The 27,219-nt window shown below is 38.3% G+C and overlaps 2 protein-coding genes across 3 annotated transcripts; both read right to left on the bottom strand.

The window, feature by feature from the left end:
• Nucleotides 1-7,064: 7,064 nt before the first annotated feature.
• Nucleotides 7,065-16,581, bottom strand: LOC132537697 (mucin-5AC-like). 2 transcript variants are annotated; one of them, XM_060188615.1, is made up of 4 exons: nucleotides 16,520-16,581; nucleotides 15,676-15,772; nucleotides 10,802-10,837; nucleotides 7,065-7,595 (listed from the first exon to the last, which is right to left on the bottom strand). In XM_060188615.1, the coding sequence occupies exons 2-4, from the start codon at nucleotides 15,727-15,729 to the stop codon at nucleotides 7,089-7,091; spliced, it is 597 nt and encodes a 198-aa protein (XP_060044598.1). In that variant the 5' UTR covers nucleotides 15,730-15,772; nucleotides 16,520-16,581; the 3' UTR covers nucleotides 7,065-7,088. The 2 variants fall into 2 exon arrangements, with proteins under 2 accessions (XP_060044598.1, XP_060044599.1); XM_060188616.1 differs by lacking the exon at nucleotides 16,520-16,581 and having other exon boundaries at nucleotides 15,676-15,774.
• Nucleotides 16,582-24,266: 7,685 nt separating this feature from the next.
• CABS1 (calcium binding protein, spermatid associated 1) lies at nucleotides 24,267-26,303 on the bottom strand. The gene is made up of 2 exons (XM_007523528.2): nucleotides 25,077-26,303; nucleotides 24,267-24,410 (listed from the first exon to the last, which is right to left on the bottom strand). Exon 1 carries the CDS (start codon nucleotides 26,257-26,259, stop codon nucleotides 25,090-25,092), a length of 1,170 nt encoding a protein of 389 aa, XP_007523590.1. The 5' UTR covers nucleotides 26,260-26,303; the 3' UTR covers nucleotides 24,267-24,410; nucleotides 25,077-25,089.
• Between the last annotated feature and the right edge of the window lie 916 nt (nucleotides 26,304-27,219).

The following is a 27,219-nucleotide window of genomic DNA, read 5'->3' as shown; positions in this document are numbered from 1 at the left end:
CACATTATCCAAGTGAGCTGTTTCGCCAGTTCAAAAGCATGTTCTTTATTGCAGTATATGCTCAAGTCATCAAATTTTCTACTTTTTATCTTTTAATGTGAAACTTCTTATGTATTCATGTCTGGACTTTTTACTTATTTGGACAATATGAAGATTGATTTCCATATATCTTGTTGTTCTGTACCTCTGTTATAAGAATCTCAGGCAGAGAGACTGGACACACCAAGGTTTTAATGCATGAAGCAGTGTTTTCTACAGTTATTGACTTTCCCATAGTAATTCATGACAGCAAGCTTAATAGGTTATTATTATTTTTCTTTCTTTTTTCTTTTTCCTTTTTTATTTAAAATTTTTTTATTTATAAAAAGGAAACATTGACAAAACCATAGGATAAGAGGGGTAAAACTCCACACAATTCCCACGACCAGAACTCCGTATACCAACCCTTCTGATAGCTTTCCTACTCTTTAATGCTCTGGGAATATGGACCCAAGATCATTGTGGGATGCAGAAGGTTGAAGGTCTGGCTTCTGTAATTGCTTCCCCGCTGAACATGGGCGTTGACAGGTGATCCATACTCCCATCCTGTCTCTCTCTTTCCCTAGCGGGGAAGGGTCTGGGGAAGCGGAGCTCCAGGACACATTGGTGGGGTTGTCTGTCCAGGGAAGTCTGGTTGCATCCTGCTAGCATCTGGAACCTGGTGGCTGAAAAGAGAGTTAATATACAAAGCCAAAGAAACTGTTGGACAATTAAAGGCTGGAATAGTGCAGGTGAGGCGTTGGGGGAGGGCCTCCATTTTGTAGATAGCTAGTAGGCATATTTTAGTTATATTTCGAAGGGTCTGTAGCTACACTAGTGTTTTTTTCTCTTTTTTCCTATATGAAGGGAGCACACATGTTTTTTTTATCAGCAGACTGTTGGGCAGAAGTAGCACCATTGTGCTCAGGGCCCAGTCTTTTGTGAACATGAGTTTAGCTAGGTCTGCCAGCACAATAAATATTGATTCCTGCATTAAAACCTTGGTAGCAGATTCTGAGGCTTCTGAGCAAGGCCACTTTTATTATAACAGTAGAAAGCCCTTTGTATTCTAAGTGGAGAAAAAAGATCATCCCTAACAGTATTTTTCTAATTCAGATTGGGAAGTTAACCCATAATTTCTCTCTTGAGAAGTTAACCCTTGCTTGCCTCACTCCTTGAACTTTTCAGTTTTTCTTTTGTTCTTTTAAAAAAATCTTTACCTATTGGGTGGAGACAGCCAGAAATTGAGAGGAAGAGGGAGACATAGAGGGATAAAGACAAAGAGACAACTGAAGCTCTGCTTCACCACTGGAAAAGCTTTTCCCCTGCAGGTGGGGACCAGGAGCTCGGACCCAGGTCCTCGCACATTGTAACATGTGCACTCAACCAGGTGAGAGATTACCTGGTCCCTGCTCTTTTCTTTGTGCAATTGTAGTGATACAAAGTATTTCCATATATAGCTCTTGGATAAGCAGAAAGTAAGCCTGAATGGACAATCACATTAGATTTCTAAGTTGTTTCTCCAGTACTAAATGTTTTAGTCATTTCCGACTGGTTAACTTTACTGAGAGATGAAGAGTGTGGACTGCACCTGCCAGCTAGGCTTGAATGTCTGCCTGCTTTCTTCCTTTCTGTCCTTGAGTAGTTGATTAATACCTATGCCTCAGTTTTCCTGGCTCTAATATGTTTATGATAGTGGGGATCATGAAATTGTGATGAATATTAAGAAGTTCTATGTCAGACTCTGAAAAGTTTGGCACATGTTCAAGCCCCCCATTCTCACCTGCAGGAGGAAAGCTTCACAAGTGGTGAAACAGTGCTGCAGGTTTCTCTCTTTCTCTCTTTCCCTCTCCCTCTTAATTTCTCTGTCCTATTAATTTAAATAAAGTAAAAAAAACTTTTAAAAAGTTAAAAGTTATTTATTTATTTATTTAAGAAAGGAGACATTAAGAAAACCATAGAATAAGAGGGGTACAATTCCGCACAATTCCCATAACCTGATCTCCACATCCCACCCCCCTCCCCTGATAGCCTTCCCATTCTCTATCTCTCTGGGAGTATGGATCCAGGGTCGTTGTGGGTTGCAGAGGGTGGAAGGTCTGGCTTCTGTAATCGCTTCCCCGCTGAACATGGGCGTTGACTGGTCGATCCATACTCTCAGTCTGTCTCTCTCTTTCCCTAGTAGGCTGGGGCTCTGAGGAAGTGGTGCTCCAGTACACATTGATGGGGTCGTCTGTCCAGGGAAGTCTGGTCAGCATCCGGAACCTGGTGGCTGAAAAGAGAGTTAGCATACAAAGCCAAACAAATTGTTGAACAATCATGGACCTAAAGACTGGAATAGTGCAGATGAAGTGTTGGGGGTATTCCCTGCATGCTCTTAGGTACTTCTGCTGTCAGGTATATATTTTTCCCCTAGTTTATGGGCACAGGTGAACCTATGCTCTATCTCAGGGGACCTGGACTATATCTAGGTTTGGGGCCTTTACTGGGGAGTGGAACACCTGGAATGGAATTAGAGAATACTATGAAAGGAAAGGTCTCACCCGAGTGATGAAGCTGAAGGGTTGTCATTCCACACCTGGAGTCTCTGGACACAGTCTGAAGTGAAGCATGCTGGGGTGGCACTCGTTGTGTTGATTAGGTTGCGATCCGTGGGCGCAATATTATTTGATTTGAATTGAGAGCAGCATGCAGAAAAGTGGGCCCCACCCTAAGGTTCCAGGACTGGGGGAAATAGAGGCTCTATAGTGGAAATGTGAGTTTCCTGTTGTCTTAGGGTTCAAGAAGACAAAGGATAGTTATTGTTATCATCACATTATTTGGTAATAGGGTTAACTTTGGAAAGTCCCTTTGATAGGGTTTTGGGTATAGTAACCAGCATCTTGTATATAGCTGCGTTGTCAGTTTCTTCTGTTCTCCCTGGTCTAGGCTTTTGGGAGAGAACATATCAAAGACAGCCTATGTATTAAAAAGACTCAGTCTGTGTTTTAAGAAGTTCTAGACATATCATCAGTTTTTCACCTCTCATATTAATTAAGTAGTGGTTTATATAATGTTTACACTTTAATAGGATAGCAGCACAATTCATAATATCTAAGGAGCCCAGGTGCCCAACAACAGATGAGTGGCTGATAAAGCTGTGGTACATATACACAATGGAATACTCTGCAGCTATTAAGAACAATGAGCCCACCTTATCTGACCCATCTTGGACAGAGCTAGAAGGAATTATGTTAAGTGAGCTAAGTCAGAAAGATAAAGATGAGTATGGGATGTCCCCACTCATCAACAGAAGTTGAAAAAGAAGAACAGAAAGGGAAATTAAAAGCAGGATCTGATTAAATCGAGAGCAGGGCACCAATGTAAAAACACTGTGGTGAAGGGGAGGGTGGCCATTGGGCTACCCGTCATGGTGGAGTGTGGGGGACGCGGGGGTCGGTGGTGGGGATGGGACACAGTCTTTTGGTGGTGGGAGTGGTGTTTATGTACAATCCTATTAAAGTTAAAAGTTTTTATAAAATTTATATGGCATATTTTCTATAGTAATTTATCTGTGTCAAACCTTTATTGATGCTCCATTTTTAATAGACCTAATCCAAATTTCCAATTGTGTTAGTTAATAATTTAATTATAACACTTCTTTCTTATATTTGTTTTTCTAGGTATGTCCTATTCTTCAACTTCTGTTTTGTGGGATTAAAGTAACTGGATTGCATAGCATTTTTCTCACCTTTATAGTTTCAGAATTATAGTACTGGCATGTTGCATACACTTAAGAAACATTTTGAGAGTGTGCACACCAATGATATGTGCTCTTAACTCCTTGCATTTGCTGTATTTTTATTCAGCAGTGATTGTCTTTTTTTTTTTCTTCCTGTTTGTGAAAACATCCCTTCCCTTTTTGTATTTCTTATGAAACTTGAAAAAAAATCCCAAGTGAAATTCTATACAGTATTTTGGGAATGGTGCATTTTCTTTTCCAGCAGAATTATTGTTGAGGCTTGATACCTGCATCAAGAATTCACTGCTTCCAGTGACCATTTTTTCCTTTTCTCCACTCTCCCACTCTCTCCCTTTTCTCTTTTTTGGATAGAGACTTAAGTGGAAAGAGGGAAGTAGAGAGGGAAAGAAGGAGGAGAAGGAGAGGGAAGATGAAGAAAGAGGGAGAGAGAGAGGGAAGGAAGGAGAAGGGTGAGAGAGACCTATAGCACTGCTATAAGGCTCGTGAAGCTGCTTTACTGAAGGTGGGGTGTCCAAGGTATATATACTCTGCTGGGTGCACCATCATTTGGCTCCATTGAGAATCATTTGTCATGGCCTTAATTATAGCTATGCATATACTTGATCTTCCTGTTACTTTAGAGTAGGCTGTACCATGTAAGCTATTGAAATCACACTCATACAATGATTTTGTGATTATCTGTGTCTCCTATAATAGTTGTTCTGTGACAGTTTTTCTGTGCTTGCTTTCCCTAAAAGGGAACTACTATCTCCTGTCTGTTTTCTCACTATTGTTTGTGACTTTGTGTATAATTTTTATCAGGGATTCCTTAATTATTGAAAGGCAGTTATTGTTTACATCTTTGCCACTTAAAACTTTGAGGAATAGAGATTGAGGTGCTTACATTTATATTCTTTTGTTCCCATTTCTAGATCTAGAAAAATTAGTATTACTAACGCATGTGAAAATGTTTTTTAGCTAGGAACTGATCATACAAATATACTATGAAATAATTCATAGATTTATACAAAGTTTCATTTGATAGTACTGGTAAAAAAAAAAAAAACTTCTGGGAGTCGGGTGGTAGGGCAGCAGGTTAAGCGCACGTGGTGCAAAGCGCAGGGATCGGTGTAAGGATCCCGGTTCGAGCCCCTGGCTCCCCACCTGCAGGGGAGTCGCTTCACAAGTGGTGAAACAGGTCTGCAGGTGTCTATCTTTCTCTCCTTATCTCTGTATTCTCCTCCTCTTTCTATTTCTCTCTGTCCTATCCAACAACAATGACAACATCAATAATAATAATGACTACAACAAGAAGACAACAAGGACAACAAAAGGAAATAAATATTTTAAAAACCTTCTGTAGATGATGGAATAGTACTCAGAGATACTCAGAGAGTTTGTAAAAAATTGGATTATTCTTTCAATAATTTTTGAAAATATGCTCTATTAAGCTGTGATCTCTTTGGGAGTAGGATTATATTTCCACCTTTCTTTGTATATTTTCGTAGTTGTAATTAAACACACATACATATATATATATGCTTACTTGTATAGAATTATATTGATCTTTACATGTATTTGGTAATGACTATGCTAGTATTTTATATTAAGAAGTTATTCTGAGATTTATAGTACTATGATATGATGTTATAAGTGGGGACTTCAAACATGTATGCTTATGAAACATTTACAATTTTTTTCCTGGACATATATATTGTGTGCCATGCAACCATTTAAAAGAGTACTGGTGCTTCTTATTCTCCTGTCACTCTACAGAGAAATACACAATACACATGTGATCAAGTGCACAAATATTTTATCTTTTTTTAAGTTTTCTAGTACAGTGAAGCTAAAGAAGAAGTGATGAGAACCCACAGTCCTATATTCTTGCATTGTTTTCTCTATTTTTTCATGACTAAAATGATGAGAGAAGATGATCTTAAGATATCAGTATTCAGTTTTCCAGAATCTGCATAAAACACAAGTAAAACAAAGCATCACAACTCATTACTTAAAAATTTACAAATACTAGTTTATTCAGTTATATTTAAGATAGCTGAATGCTATTTTAAAATGTATATGCTATTATAAAATGTATATTTATGATGTGTATTAGAAGCTAGAACTTTGGAGTTAAACTAGATACATTTAAGACTAGTCTCTTATTTACTTTCTGTGACTTTAGGAAGTTACCTACGTTCTTATAGTCCATTTCTCCATCTTAAGTAAACAGATGATGAGATCTTCTCTACATAGTTCCTATGACTATTAAGTAAGATTCTATATACAGCATTGAAACTAACCTTAATATCCTATAATCGTCACCTATCACTGTGATTCTATATTGTATAACTGGAATAACTTTAATTTGCATTCATAATTGGAAACAGGAACAATATGTATATTTCCATTTATCAATTTCCTTCACTTCTTTATCCCTCTTCTGCCTTCCTTTCTCCCTTCCTCTCTTTCTTTCTCTCTCCTTTTAGGCTACTGCTCACTTCTGACTTTTGCCAATCCTAGGGACTGAACTGGGGACCTCAGAATTATATCACAGGAAAGTCTTTTGCACAGACACTATGTTACCTCCCCAGTCATAAATATTCTTTCTTAAGTGCCCTATTACTTTGTGGTGTGAATGTTTCAGTCATTTATAGAAAATTTTTTTCTTTGAGTTGTTTTCCTCAAAGCTAATTGTAATATTTATTAAAAATTTTCCCCTTACTTAAGTTAATAGGCCCTGAATGAGAATGGAGAGATTCCTGTTATGTTAGATTTTGTGGGACATAACACTTTTTTCCATTTCTCTCTCTCTCTCTCTCAACTGGAACACTGTTCAGCTCCTATTTATGTTGGTGCTAGAGACTGAGCCTGGACCACTGAAACCTCAGGCACTAAAACTTTTTGCATAGCAATTATTCTTTCACCCCAGCCTGATTTAACACACTTTTCAGTGTAAACTGACCTTTACTTGCTAAAGTCCTAGTTAACAATGACAATTTCAGCTAAATGAAACTTAGTTCAGTTTTGAGATTAAAGAAAACCTAAATATACACATATTGGGTGTATTTTTTTTGTAGCTATTTTTCAGCATTGGCTTTTATAGATATTCTCTACCTACTCAAGGAGAGCAACTTTAATTCTTATGAAAAAGAGGATTAAATATTTGTAACCAATATAGGAGATCTTCTGGTTTGTTTTTTGGTCTTTCTCTTTGATGTGGTAAAATAAAAAAGTAAAATAAATGTATGACTTTACTCAGAGACACCTTAAAGTTATAGGATATTTTGGAAAATATGACTTACCTTGCTCTTCTGTGGTTTGGAAGATTTGCAGTCTTCAGTAAAATTTACTGAAGCTGCTGTTGCTGACTAGAAACTGTAGTGCCAGGTGTTTGGTCACTGCTGGTGCCAGACACAGGGGCAGGAGTAGTTCCAACTGCAAGGGCAGCAGTAGTGCCAACCTCAGGGGCAATGGTACTGCCAGCCTCGGGGGCAATGGTAGTGCCAGCCTCAGGGGCAGCAGGGTCTGGTTGGAGGGTGCTAGATGTAGTGCCATCAGTTCTGCCAGTGGTGGAAGTGGTAGTAGCAGCAGCAGCAGCAGCAGCAGGGGTTGTGGCTGTTTTAATTTCATCTGCAGGAGCACTAGAAGTGACCTGTGGGACTTGATAATTTGTGTTTTTCCCAGGCTCGGAGGCTTTGCTTTGTGAGTGGAAACAGTAGGACTGTGAGAATCTGTGACCTTTGCAGTGTTTTCGAGTACCACATCCATGGGGACCACGTGGATTTCCAAGGCCTTGTTCAGATTTTTCAGTTTTTTTCCTTAGTTTCAAATGCTGTTCAACACTTTCACTAGACTTAAGAGAGAGAATGCAAAAAAACTTTATTTGTATACATAAGAGCTATAAGCCACTCTGAATTCAAGCTTTGGGTGTAAATTATTATGTAAATATGTTTAAATATTCTAGTTTCATTCCATAAGTAATTTCATGGCTATGCTCACCAAGTAGAAAGTTTTGAATTTTAATCTTCTTGAAAAAAAAGTCAACTGTAGCTTTGTTGTACTCAAAGCTTAATAATTATATTTTAGATTTTCCTAAACTATGCACATCGTAGACACTTGTAATGGATAAGATTAAAAGTAAAACACACTTTTTTTCCTTGTCACCAGAGTTATTAGTGGGTTTTCCTGCCTGCATGACTCCACTGTTTCTGGCAACTACTTCTTTTTCTCTTTCTTACTCCTTCTTTCGCTCCCACCCCCTTCCTTCCTTCCTAGTTTCCTTCCTTTCTTTTTGTCTTTCTTTCTAATTGAGAGTGATAAATAGAGAGGAAGAGTAGAAAAAGAGAAGGGAAGACATCGTACACTGCTCATCCACTGGTGAAGCTTCTCCCACTATAGGTGGGGACTACGGTCTCGAGCCTGAGTCTTTGAGTATGTTAATGCATGAGTTCAACCAGGTAAGCCATCACTCAGCCCTGTGAAATGTATTTTTTATCACTGGATTTGCTGGAGTTTTTAATAAGATATGATGGTGAATTTTGGACTATCTAAATATTTGGTGAAATTTCCAAAATTGCTATGTGTATGTGTGTGATTTCTTCATCTTATTTTGGTGTTTCATAAAGAACCTTTTGTGACACACACTGTTTCAACTTCTATCTTGGAAAAGAGCATAATTCATTTTATTGCTCTGAGTAAAGACACTTAAAGGAGATTATAGAAACTTTACATTGTTCTCTCTCTTTTTAATAGACTTCAGTATGATTATTATTTTTATTATTGGACCGGAGCATTGCTCAGTTCTGATGTTTTTAAATCTTTAATTATTTATTGGGCAGAGACAGCTAGATCAAGAGAGAAGGGAGAGACAGAGAGGGAGAGAGAAAGAGACACACCTGCAGCCCTGCTTTACCACTCGCAAAGCTTCCCCCCCTGCAGGTGGGGACCAGGGGCTCGACTCTGGGCCTTGTGCATTGTAACTTGTGTGCTTAATCAGGAGTGCCACTGCCCAGTCCCATGTCCTGACTTTTCATAGTGCTGATTGACTGTGGGATCTCTGGTGCCTTGGAAATGAAAGTACATTGTGCTAGCCACTCTGCAATTCCTTTGGTCTTTTCCCCCGTAGATTCCAAATACAATAAGAGATATAATACGTCTCATTATTCCATGTGATGACTCATTGCACAGAACAAAAACTAGAAGTGCTGGGGGGGGCAATTAAGTGCCCCTCATTAAGCACACATAGTACTAAGCACAAAGACCTGCTCAAGGATCTGGGTTCCAGCTCCTGGTTCCCTACCTGCAACCAGGATGCTTCACAAGTGGCGAAGCAGGTCTGCAGGTATCTAACTTTATCTCTTCCTTTCTATCTCCCCCTCCTCTCTCAATTAATCTCAGTCTATCCAATAAAATGGAAAAAAAATGGCAGCCAGAAGCCTTGAATTCATAGAGTACCCATTTATTGGGGAAACTGACGATCCTTCCTAGCCGACTGAATCCACATGGATCCCAGTCACTTTCAAAGCCAGCAACAAGCAGACATCAGGCTCAACCTGATGCTGTTGACTGGCTACGGAAGAAGGGCAAACGCTAGAAGAAGTGCCACCACAGAGCCCCAGCAATAACCCAAGAGACAAACAAACAAACAAACAAACAAAAAAAACCCCAAAACTAGAAATGCTGTAGATCAGTCTTTGCATATCTGTCACATGAAACATTATTTAAACAATGCCATGGTCATTTTCTCATTTAACTGACTTTACAGGAACTTTTAACATGATAACTCCTTATGCTTTCTATTTAGGTCATTGTCCTTCATTGTGTTTTTACCACAGAAGCTAACCCTTAGAATTTTCAGCATGGCACCTTCCCCTCATATTCATAAAACATTAGTACTTAAGTTAATAAATTCTAGAAATAGGTACATGGCTTTAAGATGAAGGAGAAATAAATTGCTCATATTGTCTTAAACTTTCAAGGTAGGTTCAGATTTTTGCTAAACATCAGAACAATTTGAGTTGCTAAATCTAGACCATGCCTCTTAACAATGTTAGAATCAGGATAACATTTTTGGGTGTTATTTAGGATGAGTAAATTCCATTTGAAATGGAAGAAAGACAGCAAGGTGTTTTAACAGGATGAAGGGACAAATATTTTCAGGCGACAGAATATACTGTGTATTCCATGTCCTTTCTGGCATGAAATGGGAATTGTGGAAATTAGAAATGGCATAGTGGAAATAGGTTTATAAATTTGAAATTTTTTTGAGGTGACATTCTTAACCTTTCCACAGGAAACCACTGATTTGGAGAAAAGATACTAGTTTTTCCTTTTTTGTGGGATCATAAGGAAAAATTCCACATTAAAACTATTAATATGAAACGGGGGGCAGGAGAATAGTATAATGGTTGTGGAAAGAGAATCTCTATGCCTAAGGCTCCCAAAAGTCCCAGGTTCAGTCCACTGAAGCACCATATGCCAGAACTGAGCACTGTGCTGTTAAAAACAAAACAAAACAAAACAAAACATGAACAACAACAAAACCAAAAAAAAATCCCCAAACCATTAATATAGACAAAGAGAAATAGATCATCTTTGAACAAACACTTATGGTAGGTCCAGTCCTAGAATTTGGTAAAATGTACTTTTCAGATGCTAAACTGTCCTACTGCTATTGCCTATTAAAAGGAGTTTTTTTTAAGTTAGGGGCAGAGTGGTAGCAATACCGGAGTGAAAGAGATTATAACACCAAATTCTCCTTCACTGTGGTGGGGACTAAGTCTTACCCTGTGTTGCATACATGGCAAAGCAGCACACTATCTTAGTGAGCTATTTTACCAGCTTGAGGGAAGCTAGGGGGTAGATAATTGGTGGCAAGGTTTTGGTCTTCACAGAACTATTCCCATTTATCTTATAAACATTGGTAATAGGGTGACGCTGGTTGTTTCTCAGTGTTCCCTTATGTTGTAAATAAAATATGTGTTCTTTAGCAATTCTTCAGACATAACTGACTTACAATTTTAAATGCAAATAATAACCAGAAAATTGAATAAAACTTACCTCTTTGTGGCTTCTTCGCTTATGTGCATCAGTTGACTAAAATAAGATAAAGAATACATTAAAAATTAGACTTAGAGCATATATGACATCTTAAGATTACTGAATGCAAATTATTTATGGGGTTAATATGTGCTAGAGTAAATAGAATAGAATACACTTTTAGAAGAGTTGGTGTCATATTTAAGCTTGAGGGGTCTTGGTGAGCAGTTTTTGAGCTAAGGATGATCAGTTTCTGGGGAGAGGTCTTCAAACAGAAGGATTCTTCTCCTCCTCATTCTTAATGGTGTGTTGCCAACCAGTTTGCTTCCCAGGTAGAGCAAGATTTGACTCGTCATTATTTACCATTTACCGTTCACTCAGCTGTCAATTCAGCAGACCACTATAGAACTGATATCTTTATGGCGTCAGGACAAACCAGATTGTCTTTCATGGGAGGAAAAAAAAATAAACAGGCAATTCCTGGTAGAGTCCACATATTACCAGGTTCATGCCCCAGGTTCCCACCTGTAAAGAGAAGCTTCATAAGTTTTGAAGTAGTGTTGCAGGTGTCCTGTCTCTTTCTCTCCCTCTCTTTGGCTCATTCTCAATTTCAGAGACAGAGAGAGAGAGAGAGAGAAAGAAGAAAAAAATAATGACCACCAGGTACAATGGATTCACCATGGCAAGTACTGAATCCCAGCAATAACACTGGTGACAAACAGAAATAAAGAAGAAATTAAATACTCAAATCTAAAAAGCCTTAGATAATACCAAACACCTGCCCTTGTCTGGATCTTATTTATCATGCCAATAATTTTAAAATTTATTTGATTCATGTGAATCCTTTCTATGGTTACAAATTTATTTATTTTTTATTTTTATTTATTTATTTACTTAAGAAAGTATTAATTAACAAAACCATAGGGTAGGAGGGGTACAATTCCACACAATTTCCACCACCCATTCTCCATATCCCACCCCCTCCCCTGATAGCTTTCCCATTCTCTATCCCTCTGGGAGCATGGACCCAGGGTCATTGTGGGTTGCAGAAGGTAGAAGGTCTGGCTTCAGTAATTGCTTCCCCGCTGAACATGGGCGTTGACTGGTCGATCCATACTCCCAGTCTGCCTCTCTCTTTCCCTAGTAGGGTGGGTCTCTGGGGAAGTGGAGCTCCAGGACATAGTGGTGGGGTCTTCAGTCCAGGGAAGCCTGGCCGGCATCCTGATGACATCTGGAACCTGGTGACTGAAAATAGAGTTAACATACGAAGCCAAACAAGTTGTTGAGCAATCATGGACCCAAAGCTTAGAATAGTGGAGAGGAAGTGTTAGGGGGATACTCACTGCAAACTCTAGTGTACTTCTGCTTTCAGGTATATATTTTGCAGTAGTTTACGTATACGTGTGAACATATGCTCTCTCTCACAGAAACAAATTTATTTTATAGTATAATTTAAGTCTTTTTTGTAAAATACGTTTTTCTTTTCGAAGTGCTTGCCAAAGAATAAATTCCACCCAATATTACCACAGAGGTAGAATAACAATATGTGATGAAAAATTATGTGTGTTCTCACTATTTGCAGATGATATGATAGTATACATAGAAAAACCTAAAGAATCCAGTAGAAAACTACTGGAAGTTATTAGGCAATATAACAAGGTGTCAGGCTACAAAATCAATGTACAAAAATCAGTGGCATTTCTTTATGCAAACACTAAATCTGAAGAAGAAGACATCCAGAAAGCACTCCCATTTACTGTTTCAGCAAAATCAATAAAATATCTAGGAATAAAGTTGACCAAAGAGTGAAAGACTTGTATACTGAAAACTATGAGTCACTATTCAAGGAAATAGAAAATGACACCAAGAAATGGAAAGATATCCCATGCTCATGTATTGGAAGAATAAATATCATCAAAAAGAATATTCTCCCTAGAGCCATATACAAATTTAATGCAATACCCATCAAAGTTCCACCAAGCTTCTTTAAGAGAATAGAGCAAACACTACAATCATTTATCTGGAACATGATAACACCTAGAATTGCCAAAACCATCTTGAGGAAAAGAAACGTAAATGGAGGCATCACACTCCCAGATCTCAAACTATATTATAAAGCCATCATCATGAAAACAGCATGGTACTGGAACAAAAATAGGCACACAGACCAGTGGAACAGAATTGAAAACCCAGAAATAAATCCCCACACCTATGGACATCTAATCTTTGATAAGGGGGCCCAAAGTATTAAATGGAAGAAGGAGGCTCTCTTTAATAAATGGTGCTGGAAACTGGGTTGTAACATGCAGAAGAATGAAATTGAACCACTTTATCTCACCAGAAACAAAAATCAACTCCAAATGGATTAAAGACCTGGATGTTAGACCAGAAACAAATCAAATACATAGAGGAAAACATTGGTAAAACACCTTCCCACCTACACCTCAAGAACATCTTTGATGAAATAAATGCAATTGCAAGAAAGACTAAAGCAGACAAACCAATGGGACTACATCAAATTGAAAAGCTTCTGCACATCCAAAGAAACTATCACACAAACATAGAGACCCCTCACAGAATGGGAGAAGATTTTCACATGCCATACATCAGACAAGAAACTAATCACCAAAATATATAAAGAACTCAGCAAACTTAGCACCAAAAAAGCAAATGATCCCATCCAAAAATGGGGTCCAAACATTCACCTCTGAGGAGATCCAAAAGGCTAACATATGAAAAACTGCTCTAGGTCACTGATTGTTAGAGAAATGCAAATTAAGACAACATTGAGATACCACCTCACTCCTGTAAGAATGGCATACATCAAAAAGGATAGCAGCAACAAATGCTGGAGAGGCTGTGGGGACAGAGGAACCCTTTTGCATTGCTGGTGGGAATGTAAATCGGTCCAGCCTCTGTGGAGAGAAGTCTGGAAAACTACAGAAGGCTAGACATGGACCTTCCATATGATCCAGTAATTCCTCTCCTGGGGTTATACCCCAAGGACTCCATAACACCCAACCAAAAAGAGGTGTGTACTCCTATGTTCATAGCAGCACAATTCATAATAGCTAAAACCTGGAAGCAACCCAGGTGCCCAACAACAGATGAGTGGCTGAGAAAGCTGTGATATATATATATATATACAATGGAATACTATGCAGCTATCAAGAACAATGAACCCACCTTCTCTGACCCATCTTGGACAGAGCTAGACGGAATTCTGTTAAGTGAGCTAAGTCAGAAAGATAAAGATGAGTATGGGATGATCCCACTCATCAACAGAAGTTGAGTAAGAAGATCTGAAAGGGAAACTAAAAGCAGGATCTGACTAAATATGGAGCAGGGCACCAAAGTAAAAGCCCTGTGGTGAGGGGTAGACTTGCAGCTTCCTGAGGCGGTGGGGGGTGGGGTTGGGTGGGAGGGATGGGTCACAGTCTTTTGGTGGTGGGAATGGTGTAAAGTGTAGTCATATAAATCACTAGTTAATTAATATGAGATGGGGAAAATTAATTGTATGTCTCAAAATTTTTAAAACACAGACTGAGTCTTTTTAATATATAGGCTGCGTATTTGATATGCAGACTCTCTCAAAAGCCTAGACCGAGTAGATCAGAAGCAACCAATGGCACAGCTACATACAAGATACTGGGTACTATACAGCAAACTCTAACAAAAGGACTTTTCAAAGTTAACCCAATTACCAAATAATGTGATGATAACATTAACTATCCATTGTCTTTTTGAACCCTAAGACAGCAGGGACCTCACATCTCCACTATAGAGCCTCTACTTTCCCCAGTCCTGGAACCTTAGGATAGGGCCCACTTTCCCGTATGCCTCTCCCAATCCATATCAAATAATATTGCATCAGCCTATCGCAACCTAATCAAGGCAATGATTGCCACCTCAACATGCTTCAGCTCAGACTGTGTCTAGAGACTTCACGTGTGGAATGACAACCCTTCAGCTTCATTACTCAGGTGAGACCTTTCCTTTCATAGTATTCTCTAATTCCATCCCAGGTGGTTCACTTTCTAACAAAGTCCCAAAACCTAGATATACACCAGGTTCTGTGAGAGAGAGCATATGTTCACACTATCCATAAACTAGTGCAAAATATATACCTGAAAGCAGAAGTACACTAGAGTTTGCAGTGAGTACCCCCCTAACACTTCCTCTCCATTATTCCAAGCTTTGGGTCCATGATTGCTCAACAATTTGTTTGGCTTTGTATGTTAACTCTCTTTTCAGCCACCAGGTGCTAGATGCCATCAGGATGCTGACCAGGCTTCCCTGGACTGAAGACCCTATCAATGTGTCCTGGAGCTCCACTTCCCCAGAGACCCACCCTATTAGGGAAAGAGAGAGGCAGACTGGGAGTATGGACCGACCAGTCAACATCCATGTTCAGTGGGGAAGCAGTTACAGAAGCCAGACCTTCTACCTTCTGCAACCCACAATTACCCTGGGTCCATGCTCCCCGAAGGATAGATAATGGGAAAACTATTGGGGGGGGGGATGGGATATGGAGATTGGGTGGTGGGAATTGTGTGGAATTGTACCCCTCCTACCCTATGGTTTTGTTAATTTATCCTTTCTTAAATAAAAAAAAGTTAAAAAAATAAAAAAACAAAAATTATGTGTACGGTGTCCTGCTCACTCATGTTGGGAATACTTGAGACTTTGGAAAAAAAGAAGAAAAATACTGATTGATTGCATCCCCAAAGTCAGCTAAAGATCACAGAGGAAGTTAAACTAAGGTTTTAGATGAAAATAAAGTTAAAGTTGAGTATAGTGTAAAACTATGTTGACATTAAGCAATGAACTGAACATATACTTTATAGTTAAAAACTAAATGACGACTAAACATATATGATATACATTCTATTTACCAAGAAGCAAGCAGTGAAAGTCAAGATGACAGCAGTTATAATCAGAGCCTTCATCTTGTCTTAGGATCTTCTAGAAGTAGGCAGCAAGAGATGATTTCTTGGTAGTAGAAAAAATAACAAATAGTCATGTTATTTTTGCTAAATCTTACCCCATCCCCCAAAATAAAGTTATGCATACTTTGCCATATCTATGGAATGTATTAAATTTATGTAAATGTAGTGCAAATCAATATGAGCAAAGATTAAAATAATTAACAATAGGTCTATACTCTGTGGTGGAGAGAAATGGTCTTTGGAGGTGAGTAAGGTATGCTAATACATATTTTGGGAAGATGTGATATTGCACCCCGGAGACAACTGTCTTATATGTGAATACTGTCCTAATAAAAACTAAAGCAATGAAAATGATTTAAAATCAGACCCATTGATATCTTGGATAATTTAGTAAGATAGATGACTCTAGCACTTTCATTATTGGAAATATAAAACTAAAATCATGTTTACAAAGAGCCATCTTAAAGCTGTTTGGTATTCCAGAGAATGAACTTTTTATATTATCACATTTCCTGAGATATTCACATTTTACCAATAAGAGTTAGGGTAACTTCAAGGGTTAATTGTTAAACTATTTTCATTGTTTAATTTTCCATTCCCTTTCAAGATCATTGTCTATTATTGTACCCCTTATCCTACAATCTTGTCAATAATTATAAATCAAGAACACAATGGGAAACAGAACTGGTGCTCATTCATAACTGAATATATTAATATGTATGCTAGCTAAAACTGGATATAATCAAAGTAAAAAAATATTGGCTTAAGTTTAAAATTTTAAAGATGGTACCGTAATAAGTGATCCTCTGTCAGCTTGTTTGACTTTACCAGCCTTGCTTGTGCTCCTGAAGCCTGAAAGCTCACAGAGTGAGTCTAGGTAATTCATTGCCTTATAAAGGATTTTTCCGCCTCCTTTATTTTTCTATTTTGCTCAGATTGTTAAACAAAATATTATTACTGTTATTTAGCATTTGCTTCTGGGCTAATCCCAACTGTTTCCTGAAACTAAAAGGAAAAAGAAAAGGGGGGGTGGGGAGGGTTGTGTGCTTTAATCTTCAAATGTTGACATTTGTCCTTTTCAATTTTCTCAGAAACTGTATGGCTAATTATCTCCACAATAGAAACAGTGAAAGTTGATTCTTTATAATTTGAAGATAATACTTTGAACAGACTTCTTTCCTTTACTTTAGATGTTTTCTGAAATAGTGTTACATCTTAGCAGCAAAGCAATGATTATTGAAACTTGACCACAAACTCTAGGTCTAATGAACATTTTCATAATTAAAAAAGCAGTGATGTTAGCAATATTTTCCTGCTTCTGTGGGTTAATGTGGACTCTGAGTAGAATGTATTTGAAGATGATAGCTTCTTTTGTGTTCACCTTAAGTTTCTAAAGTTAAAGTAATTTTTCCCTAAAACTTAAAAATCAGATCATAAAATTAGCTCTACTTAAACATTAGTAGTTGGAAGACAGAGGCAAAGATTACATTCCTTTCTGAACATAAAATGTAGAAAAAGATAACTAATGCAATACTTTGAACTCCTCAAGATATTTTTAACCACTAGACTAATGTTAAATTTTGAGTTAAACTTTAAAAAAAAAATCTTGATCGCTACAGTAGTTATCTTACTCAGAAGAAATGTTCCAGTTACTGAACAACAGAAAACGTGAGCTTTTTAGTAGTTTGACATTGCTTTGATGTTAAGTTTATACTCCATGGAAATATTGTTCATCACCAGAAATACAGGAGAAAAATTATATACTTACACATGGAAGAACAACTGGTAGGTGACCATATTTGTGATGCTTTTTCTTTCATGTTAGATGTTAATAATTTATCTTCTTGGCACTTAGTCATGCAGGGATGAATTCAAGATTAGCTGAGCTTCTCCATACTTTCTGGTCTAAAGGTGAATTTGAGGGCACTACACAGTATCTCCTTGGTTATAGGTTTTTATTTTTTATTATTTTATTTATTGCCACCATGGTTATCACTGGGGCTCAGTGCCAGCACTATAAATCTACCATTGCTGGTGGCCATTTTTTTTCTCCTTCCCCTATTTTTGTGTTTTTATCAGCACACAGATTTAGGTGATAAGATGCTTTTCAGGTCAGTCATACCTCACTTGGATAGTGTGTTGCTTTGCCATGTGTGCCACTCAGGTTTGAACCCGGCACCCACTGCACTGAAGGAAGCTTTGGTGCGTGGTCTCTTTCACTCTCTGTGTCTCTGCTTCTGACTTGAAAAATGCTTTTGACCAAGCAAACACACACATATATATATATCTTTCCCTTTATGATCTGATTGTAAACATTTTGCTAATTGTAATTAATTTTACTATCGATAGTCTCAAACTCTGTGGAATGAGAGAAAAATATTATTTCAGTTCACAAATCTGCCTGCCCTCATCAGAGAGAGAGGCAGCCAACTTAACTAGAAACAATAAATATTTGGGGCTAATACTAAAACTTTCAGATTTTATTAAAAAGTTTACATGCCAGATTAATGTTACATTAATGTATAATGTAAAGTTTATACTTACTTTGTCACTAGTCAATAGCATAAGTGGAGTGTACTGATTAGTATTGGGATATAATAATTATTCTTTAAAAAAAAATATTGATTTATTCCCTTTTTTTGCCCTTGCTGTTTTATTGTTGTAGTCATACTGATGTCATTGTTTTTGGATAGGACAGAGAGCATTGGAGAGAGGAGGGGAAGACAGAGAGGTGGGGAGAAAGATAAACACCTGCAGACCTGCTCCACCGCTTGTGAAGCGACTACACTGCAGGTGGGGAGCTGGGGACTTGAACTGGGGTCCTTATACTTTGCGCCACCTGTGCTTAACCCGCTGCGCTACAGCCCGACTCCCATAATAATTATTCTTATTGAACAGAAGGGAAAACACAAGCAGAACTTGGTGCATTGCACCAAAGTAAAGGATTCTGGTCTGGGTTTATGCACTAATGTCACTTAGTCATCGTATCACCTGAGTGAGGAGGATAATCACTGCTCCCTTCATTTTATAAGTTTAGAAAAACAGAGCATCAGAAATGTGGACCCCTGCTTGAGATCACAGAGCTAGCAAAAACAAACAAGAAATAGTGTGAGTGCACATCTCTGAGCCTGTACTCTTGACAAAAGTGTACACTACTTGAAAAGAGGACCAGCTACTTATAGTTCTCTGGGCAGCTCAAATCTTCTTGAAAGGGAAGATGTATGGGGAAACAAATTATAATAAAAGTTGCTTGCCAGACTAGAGAAAGGAAATACTTGGAACTATGGACTCTAAGAAGTGGAATGGACATTAGTTACCATGCAAATAGCATTTACACAGTGCAACGTCTCTCTTTTCCTCAGCACTGTGCACACAGAAATACCGACCAAAGTTTCTTCCATTTTTGGCTGTGTGTATCTTCGAGATAGAAGTCAAACTTAGGATAGCAATGCTTCCATAAGTCACTTAACTAGCTTTAGAATCTTCTGATTTGGGAGTCGGGCAGTTTTTGGACTCGAGATTTTCAGCCTGTGCTATAACTTAAAAAATTTCCAGATTCCACAATTACAAATTCCTCAAAATCTATTATCTTTATATCTATCGTCTATCCATCAACTTTCCATTTTTCTAGATAACTCTAATAGACACAGTCTGTTACAAATTGAAAATTTGGTTGTTTTTGCTTTTGGAAGGCTATAATTACAATTTGGTATTATATATTACTGCTGTACTGTAACCTTACTTAAATATCGTTGAGTACACTAAATTATTTTATACTTCTGGATCTTTGCTGTTGTCTGAATTTGCAACTAGTGGTCCTTTGTTCTGGCAAATTAATAATCATTTCAAAGTGTCCAATTCATGCTACCATTCCTCTGAAAAACACTCACAGCTTAATAGATGAAATCAGTGAAAAAACGGAAATACAATCTCTTCTTGCAAGGTGGACTGATTATATGATAATGATAATATGATTATCATTATATGATAATCATATTATCATATATGTATTATCATTGTATGATAATACATGTCTCTTAGCTTGGAACTGTTACTAATAGTCTTCTTTTCCATTTCATAATTGTTCTGAGTTTGATGATAAATTATGTCATTATCTTATCAAACATACAATCTAGTGGAATAGTAAGCATTAAAAACACAATATTGTTTGTAAGAGATAAAAATGTTAAATTTTATCTTTCTCTACAAAGACAGTAATTCCAGACTAGTTTGTGATACAAGGTCTCTCTCGCTTTACTTTCTCAAAAGGAACTATTAAGCCATTTTGCTAAATAAAACCCTTAAAAAGAACGATAGAACAATGGCTGAAATATAAAAAACAAGGACACTTTCAACTTGCTACCTAGCTCAGTACTAAGGTTGTTTTAGAGATAAAACATAGCTAAAACTTTCAATAGTTCCCAAATGTGTTATAGATAAGGCCAGGAATGTTCTATTAATGCCACTTTATTTGTGATTTTTTACCTCAAGTTGCCATTTTCCAACTGTTGACATATTCCAACCACCTGGCTTATTCATTTCCTTGACAGAGTTGACTCAGTTTAAGCTTTGAAATTTGAACTTTTTTCCCATCATTTGTACACATTTCAATTGTTAGCTTATATCTTACCTTGTCAAAGGCAAGTTGAAGCCTGAAGCTATGAGTCTCTTACATTTGTAGTAACTGTAGTCACCTATATGTGGATATTTACTCATGTGTAATTTCTTTTTGTTTACTTAATATTTATGTAATCATTCATTTATTTTTGACACCAGTGTTATCATTGGGGCTCAGTGCCAGGTCTATGAATCCCACTCCCAGCAAACATCTTTCCCTTCCCTCCCCTCCCTCCCCTCCCCTCCCCTCCCCTCCCCTCCCCTTCCTTTTCTCTTCTTTTTTTTTTCCTCTTAATTTATTTGATGAGGCAGACATAAATTGAGAGAGGAAGGAGAGAAAGACACTGCTTCACATCTCCTCCTGCAGGTAGGGGGCGGGGATTCAAACCCTAGTCCTTGAGCATAGTAAGGTGTGAGTCCAACCAGATGCACCACCACCCGATCCCCCAGTTGTTCAAAATTTAACTTTAGATTGCTTTCCATGAAAGCAAATGCTATGCCATTTGCTTCACTACAGTTTCTAGAAGAGAGAGAATATAGTAGGTGCACACGTTTTTGTTTTAAGAAAGAGTAAAATGCTGTTTATACATTACACACACACTGCAAGTACTAGCTAATATTTTATTAGTTGTTGTTATAGATTGGCTCCCAAGGTTTTTGGCTAAGGAGCTGATAAGTATTCATTCTCTGGTGTGTACTTTATATTATGCATTTCTGGCATTTACTTTTTTTAATTATATTTATTTATTGGTTTGACATCCTCGAGGAAACACTCACGAAAGACATGTCTCTGATATCTGATTACTGTAAAAAATGGCGACTAATCCCTAGCACTGCAAAAACGGTATCATCTGTTTTCCATCTACACCATGCCTCGGCCTCGTGTGAGCTTAATGTGCAGCTTGACGATACGAGAATCCGGCATGAAGCCCAGCCAGTCTATCTTGGTGTTACTCTCGATCACACCCTGTCATTTCACGATCATCTCATAAAAACTGCAGCAAAGGTGGGTGCGAGGAATAACAGCATAGCAAGACTGGCCAGCTCCTCATGGGGCACGAGTGCTTCCACACTACGATCATCATCTCTGGCATTATGCTATTCCACTGCAGAATACTGTGCCCCAGTATGGTTCCGTAGCCCCCATGTCCACTTGGTCGATTCCAAATTATATTCCTCCATGAGGATAATTTCTGGAACCATCCGTTCCACCCCGGTTCCATGGCTGCCAGTTCTTAGCAATGTCGCCCCGCCAGATATTCATTGGGATGCGGCATCATCTAAGTTCATTTCCCACGTCTACGCTCGACTGGACCTGCCAATATACGCGGATATCTTCGCCCACCCTGTCCAATGCTTGACGTCTCGTCATCCAATCTGGTCTCCTATGCCTACACTGAACTTCTCTGTTCCAGACTCTTGGAAACAGAGTTGGCAGTCAGCTGAGGTCAAGAACAAACACCTCATCACAGACCCCTGCAAGCGTCAACCCGGCTTTGACCTAGCACGTTATGACTGGGCCCTCCTCAATCGCTATCGCACAGGCCATGGCCGGTGCTCCGCTATGTTCATCGCTGGGGAGCCAGAGACGACCCGAACTGCCCCTGCGGCTACAGACAGACTATGACCCACATAGTCAACGACTGCCACCTCTCCAGATTCAAAGGTGGTCTCGAAACTTTACATCAGGCTCAACCTGACGCTGTTGACTGGCTACGGAAGAAGGGCAAACGCTAGAAGAAGAATTTGGTAGAGGCAGCCAGGAATCAAAGGGAAGCGGGTGACAGGGAGACAGAAAGATACCTGCAACCCTGCTTCACCACTTGCAAAGTTTCCCCCTGCAGTTGAGGACTGGAGGCTCGAATCCAGATCCTTGCACATTTTAACATGTGTGCTTGACCAGGTGCACCCCTACTCTCTCTATGTAACACTTAGGTTTTTTTTTTTTTTTTTTTTTTTGCCTCCAGGGGTTACCAGTGGGGCTCGGTGCCTGCACTACAAATCCACTGCTCCTGGAGGCCATCTTTTTTCTATTGTTTTTTTTTTTTTGACAGGCATCTAGAAAATATGCACAGTATATGTAGACTGTGTTGTAGTCATTCCTGTGGCTTTAATTGGCAGTTCTATGAGGGCAAATGAAGCTGAACTTTTATTCATGGTTGTTGGTCACACCGGCACCTTCGTGCAAGTGCTCATTGACATCATTTGCCTTTTTTTAAAAAAAGAATTTATTTATTTATTCATGAGAAAGATAAGAGGAAAGAGAGAAAGTACCAGACATCACTCTAGTATATGTGCTGCTGGAGATTGAACTAAGGATCTCATGGTTGAGAATACAAAGCTTTATCCACTGCGCCACCTCCCGGACCACAGCCATTTTTTTTTCTTTTCTTTTTTTTTTTTTTAGGAGAGAAAATTTTTTTTTTTAATTTATTTTTTATTTTTTTTTAAATTTTTTATTAAAGAAAGGATTAATTAACAAAACCATAGGGTAGGAGGGGTACAACTCCACACAATTCCCACCGCCCAATCTCCATATCCCACCCCCTCCCCCGATAGCTTTCCCATTCTCTATCCCTCTGGGAGCATGGACCCAGGGTCATTGAGGGTTGGAGAACTCTCAGAAGGCTAGAAATGGACCTACCCTATGACCCTGCAATTCCCCTCCTGGGGATATTTCCTAAGGAACCCAACACATCCATCCAAAAAGATCTGTGTACACATATGTTCTTGGCAGCACAATTTGTAATAGCCAAAACCTGGAAGCAACCCAGGTGTCCAACAACAGATGAGTGGCTGAGCAAGTTGTGGTATATATACACAATGGAATACTACTCAGCTGTAAAAAATGGTGACTTCACCGTTTTCAGCCGATCTTGGATGGACCTTGAAAAAATCATGTTGAGTGAAATAAGTCAGAAACAGAAGGATGAATATGGGATGATCTCACTCTCAGGCCGAAGTTGAAAAACAAGATTAGAAAAGAAAACACAAGTCGAACCTGAAATGGAATTGGAGTATTACACCAAAGTAAAAGACTCTGGGGTGGGTGGGTGGGTGGGGAGAATACAGGTCCATGAAAAATGATGAATGAAATAGTGGGGGTTGTATTGCTAAATGGGAATCTGGGGAATGTTATGCATGTAAAAAAAAAAAAAGAAGTAGAAACGCAAAGCAGAAATTGACTGAGTTTGGAGTATGGCACCAAAGTAAGAAAGCAGAAGTATACTAGAGTTTGCAGTGAGTACCTCCCTAATACTTCCTCTCCACTTTTCCAAGCTTTGGGTCCATGATTGCTCAACAATTTGTTTGGCTTTGTATGTTAACTCTCTTTTCAGTCACCAGGTTCCAGGTGTCATCAGGATGCCGGCCAGACTTCCCTGGATTGAAGACACCACCAATGTGTCCTGGAGCTCAGCTTCCCCAGAGACCCATCCTACTAGGGAAAGAGAGAGGCAGACTGGGAGTATGGACCGACCAGTCAACGCCCATGTTCAGCGAGGAAGCAATTACAGAAGCCAGACCTTCTACCTTCTTTTTTCTATTGTGTTGTTACAGTTATTGTTATTGTTGTGAATAGGACAACGAGAATTTGAGAGATGAGGGGAACACAGAGAGGGAGAGAGAAAGACATCTGCAGACCTGCTTCATTGTTTGTGAAGCGACCCCCTGCGGTTTGAACTGGGATTCTTGAGTGTGTCCTTGTGCTTCACACTATATGTGCTTAAGCCTGTGTGCTACCGCCCAGCCCCCTCATTTTCATTTTAATATAATAAAATAGAGTCTATTCAATAGAATAGCTATAATACACATCCCCAGAGTGAAGTTATTCTTTACACAAGTGATAAATTTTCCTTTTAATTGCATCTTCTAATTTGAGAATTCTCTACTAAATATTAAACACAACTACACACAGTAAATCAGTTGCTGTCAAAAGATTTATTGAAGAAAATTGACGAAGTGAAAACAGACTCATCTAAACAGTCTGTGTCAGAAAAGAATGGAGATTTATGTCCTGGAATCGATAAGCAAAAGCATAAGAATGCATTATCAGTGATTAAGACCTGAAAAAATGACAAGAATTCAGAAAAGAAATGTCAGACAAAGAAAATTGATCCATACGTATGTATACAATATTATTTTGACAGATATATGTTTATAAATATACTGATTTGACTTAGTGTGAACTGGGAAGCCTATAATATTTCTCATGGGTGCTAAACAATACTGGAAATTTAGAAGTTGAGTGAGTGAGACAAAAAATAAGCAAATTATTGCTAGTAGAATTATCGGTTGTATGGTGACAAAAACGCCCTGTAGATTTAATATTCCAGCTATTTTGATACATTTTGAGATATATTGTTAACTTAATTCTTTTTGTATTTAAGTCAAACTAAAATATGACATTGAGGACCATGAAATGACACACATCATTAAAAGTAGCAGGAAGTAAGTTTTGTCATTGCTTGTTCTTCAAGAAGACTGAGGTTGAAAATATATTCAGCTAAGAGTCATTGAATAACTCACTGAAACTGTTATTAGGGGAACTCTTGTTACCAGAAATATATTCTGTTGTATGAGCTCTACTATTAAGTATCTGCATTTTCTATTCTAATACTTGCCTTAAACGTCCACATTCTTTCATTTTTTTCAAAGGTTACTGGTTTCTAGACAAACTTCTTAGATGTGAAAACTAGCTATTTAGATTACTAATCAATTCTACTTGGTACCTCTCTGCTGCTTTCAAATCAGGAGCTCATCTGGATCTTCTTTTAGTAGTTTAAAGACCCCCATTTCAGTTGTGAAAGCGTCTTCCTTGTGGTTTGTTGTGTCTAGAGTAGGTATGGTTGCTGAAAATGGGTCAGCGTCAGTTTCTGATTCTTGCCTATTATTTTCTGACAGATTTCTTCTTCTAGTAGATGGATCTCCTGTGAAGTTCATAGCTTTTGACGTGGGGATAACAAACTCGTATCTGGATTCAACAGCAGTAAGTAAAACCGGGTGGTTCTCAGCTTCGTTTGCAGACTCTTTCTCTATCCAAGCATTGACTCCATCCACAGATTCTTCGTCAGTTAGCAGAATGTCTTCTGTATTATCTTTGTTCTTTTCAACAGTGGTTGTAAGTTCAAAAACAGTAATGAACTTTTCCTCATCTGAGTCAGTTAGTTTAGGCACTGCATTGTCATCATCCTCTGGAAGAATTAGGTCAATTTCAGTTATTTTCTCTTCTGGGAGTGTGGTTATGTCTGGAATCGTGGTAAACTTTTTTTCGGCAGCTGAAATATTTTCACTTTCAGCAATAGAGGAACAAATGACCTCTATAGCCGCATCAGCAGTAATCGTCGATTCAACTGAGGAATAGTTAATATCTGGTTTACTTTTTTTATCTGGAAGGGCAAAAGTATCGGCCACATTGGCTGTGATTTCCTGTAGTGAGCCAGAAATTTCAGTAGTTTTTAGTATATCTTCGTCCCCTGAGCCAATGGTATCTAAGAGAATATCTTCTTTTGCTGGGCTATTGGAAAAATCTATTAATGAAACAGTAGTAACTGGTGTTGAGATGTTATCTATCTTCACTGGAATGAAATTTTCAGACATGGAGTTTGCAGTGCCTGTGAGAGTGGTGATTTCTTTCTCCAGATGGGCTGTTGATTTAAAAATACGGTTCTCAGTATCATCTTCTAACCTTTTTCTTTCCTTTGGAGATGTAAGCTTGTTCCCTGCGGTAGCTGAAAAATCACTTTCTAGTGTATAATCATTTACTGAAGTGATGTGATCTCCTTCTGAAGTAATAGTTGTTTCTGTTCTGGGAAGGGTGTTGTCAGCCCCCAAGAAAATGGTTGCTTCAGTTGCTGATTTACTGCTTTCTGTTGGATGATGAGAATGAGTTTTTGGCAAGCCATCTTCAGCCATGGGATAAAATGACAACAGGCACCCTTCACACAGGTCTTTCCTGGGCCCAGTGATATCCCTATGCAGGAGAGGGATGTTCATTATAGTGATTGAAGCACTGGTCATCATAGTGATTGTTGCATCAGCCACAAGGCTAATAGTACTGGCTCTCCAAGGAGGCTGCTGCTGTCACTGGACACAGTAGTAGCATTACTGATACTAGATGAAAAGGTAATTAAGTTCTCTGGTTATAAAATCAGCATGGCATGGCTACCAGTATGAGGCTAGAATTTCTGAAGCAGATACAACAGAGTCTGTAAGTTACTCTCCAGGTTTAGGGTCAAATGAGGAAACTCTAGGAGTCACAGGATTATCAGGATCAAGTTAGTTCAAGTTCCTTGTCTTTCAAGTAAGTAACAGTATCTTTCTGAGATGAAGTATCTTCTCTTGAGATTCATGGTATTTGATTGTACAAAAGGTTAATGATGCTTTAGGCAGTAAATATGATTGTAGAATTAAGCTAGATAGCAGGGATTTTATAGTTCTCATCTTCAGAGGGAGAAGTAATAGTGGGGATAATAAAGAAATTAGTTACTGACTTGTTATTGTCTTTGGAGTTTTCTTCCTCCTCATAACTTTTACTTTTTCTTGAATTAACTTGAATAAAAGTGTGTCAGGTTTTGTAGGTTTAATTTTTTTTTTTAGAACTGCTTTCCTGTAAATAATCTTATTTTTACATTTAGACACCAGAATTCACCCAGAAGCAATATTAGAGTAAGGAGTAACAGAATCGAACTTAATTATATTCTCAGTTCCAGAAGAAGTATTATAATAGCATTATTTTTATCAGTCATTACTACTTTATTATCATCCACAAGGATTAGCTAACTAGATGAAAGGGGATCTTAGTTTAGTGTTAATATCTCCCTGTGCCGCTAGAAGGAGAATTTTCAGATTCGACTGAAGAAGGGAAGCAGCAGC

This window comes from Erinaceus europaeus, chromosome 3, assembly GCF_950295315.1.
Source record: "Erinaceus europaeus chromosome 3, mEriEur2.1, whole genome shotgun sequence".
Taxonomy (NCBI): domain Eukaryota; kingdom Metazoa; phylum Chordata; class Mammalia; order Eulipotyphla; family Erinaceidae; genus Erinaceus; species Erinaceus europaeus.
Note: the sequence above shows the minus strand (reverse complement) of the source record. Positions and strands in the feature narration are given on the sequence as shown.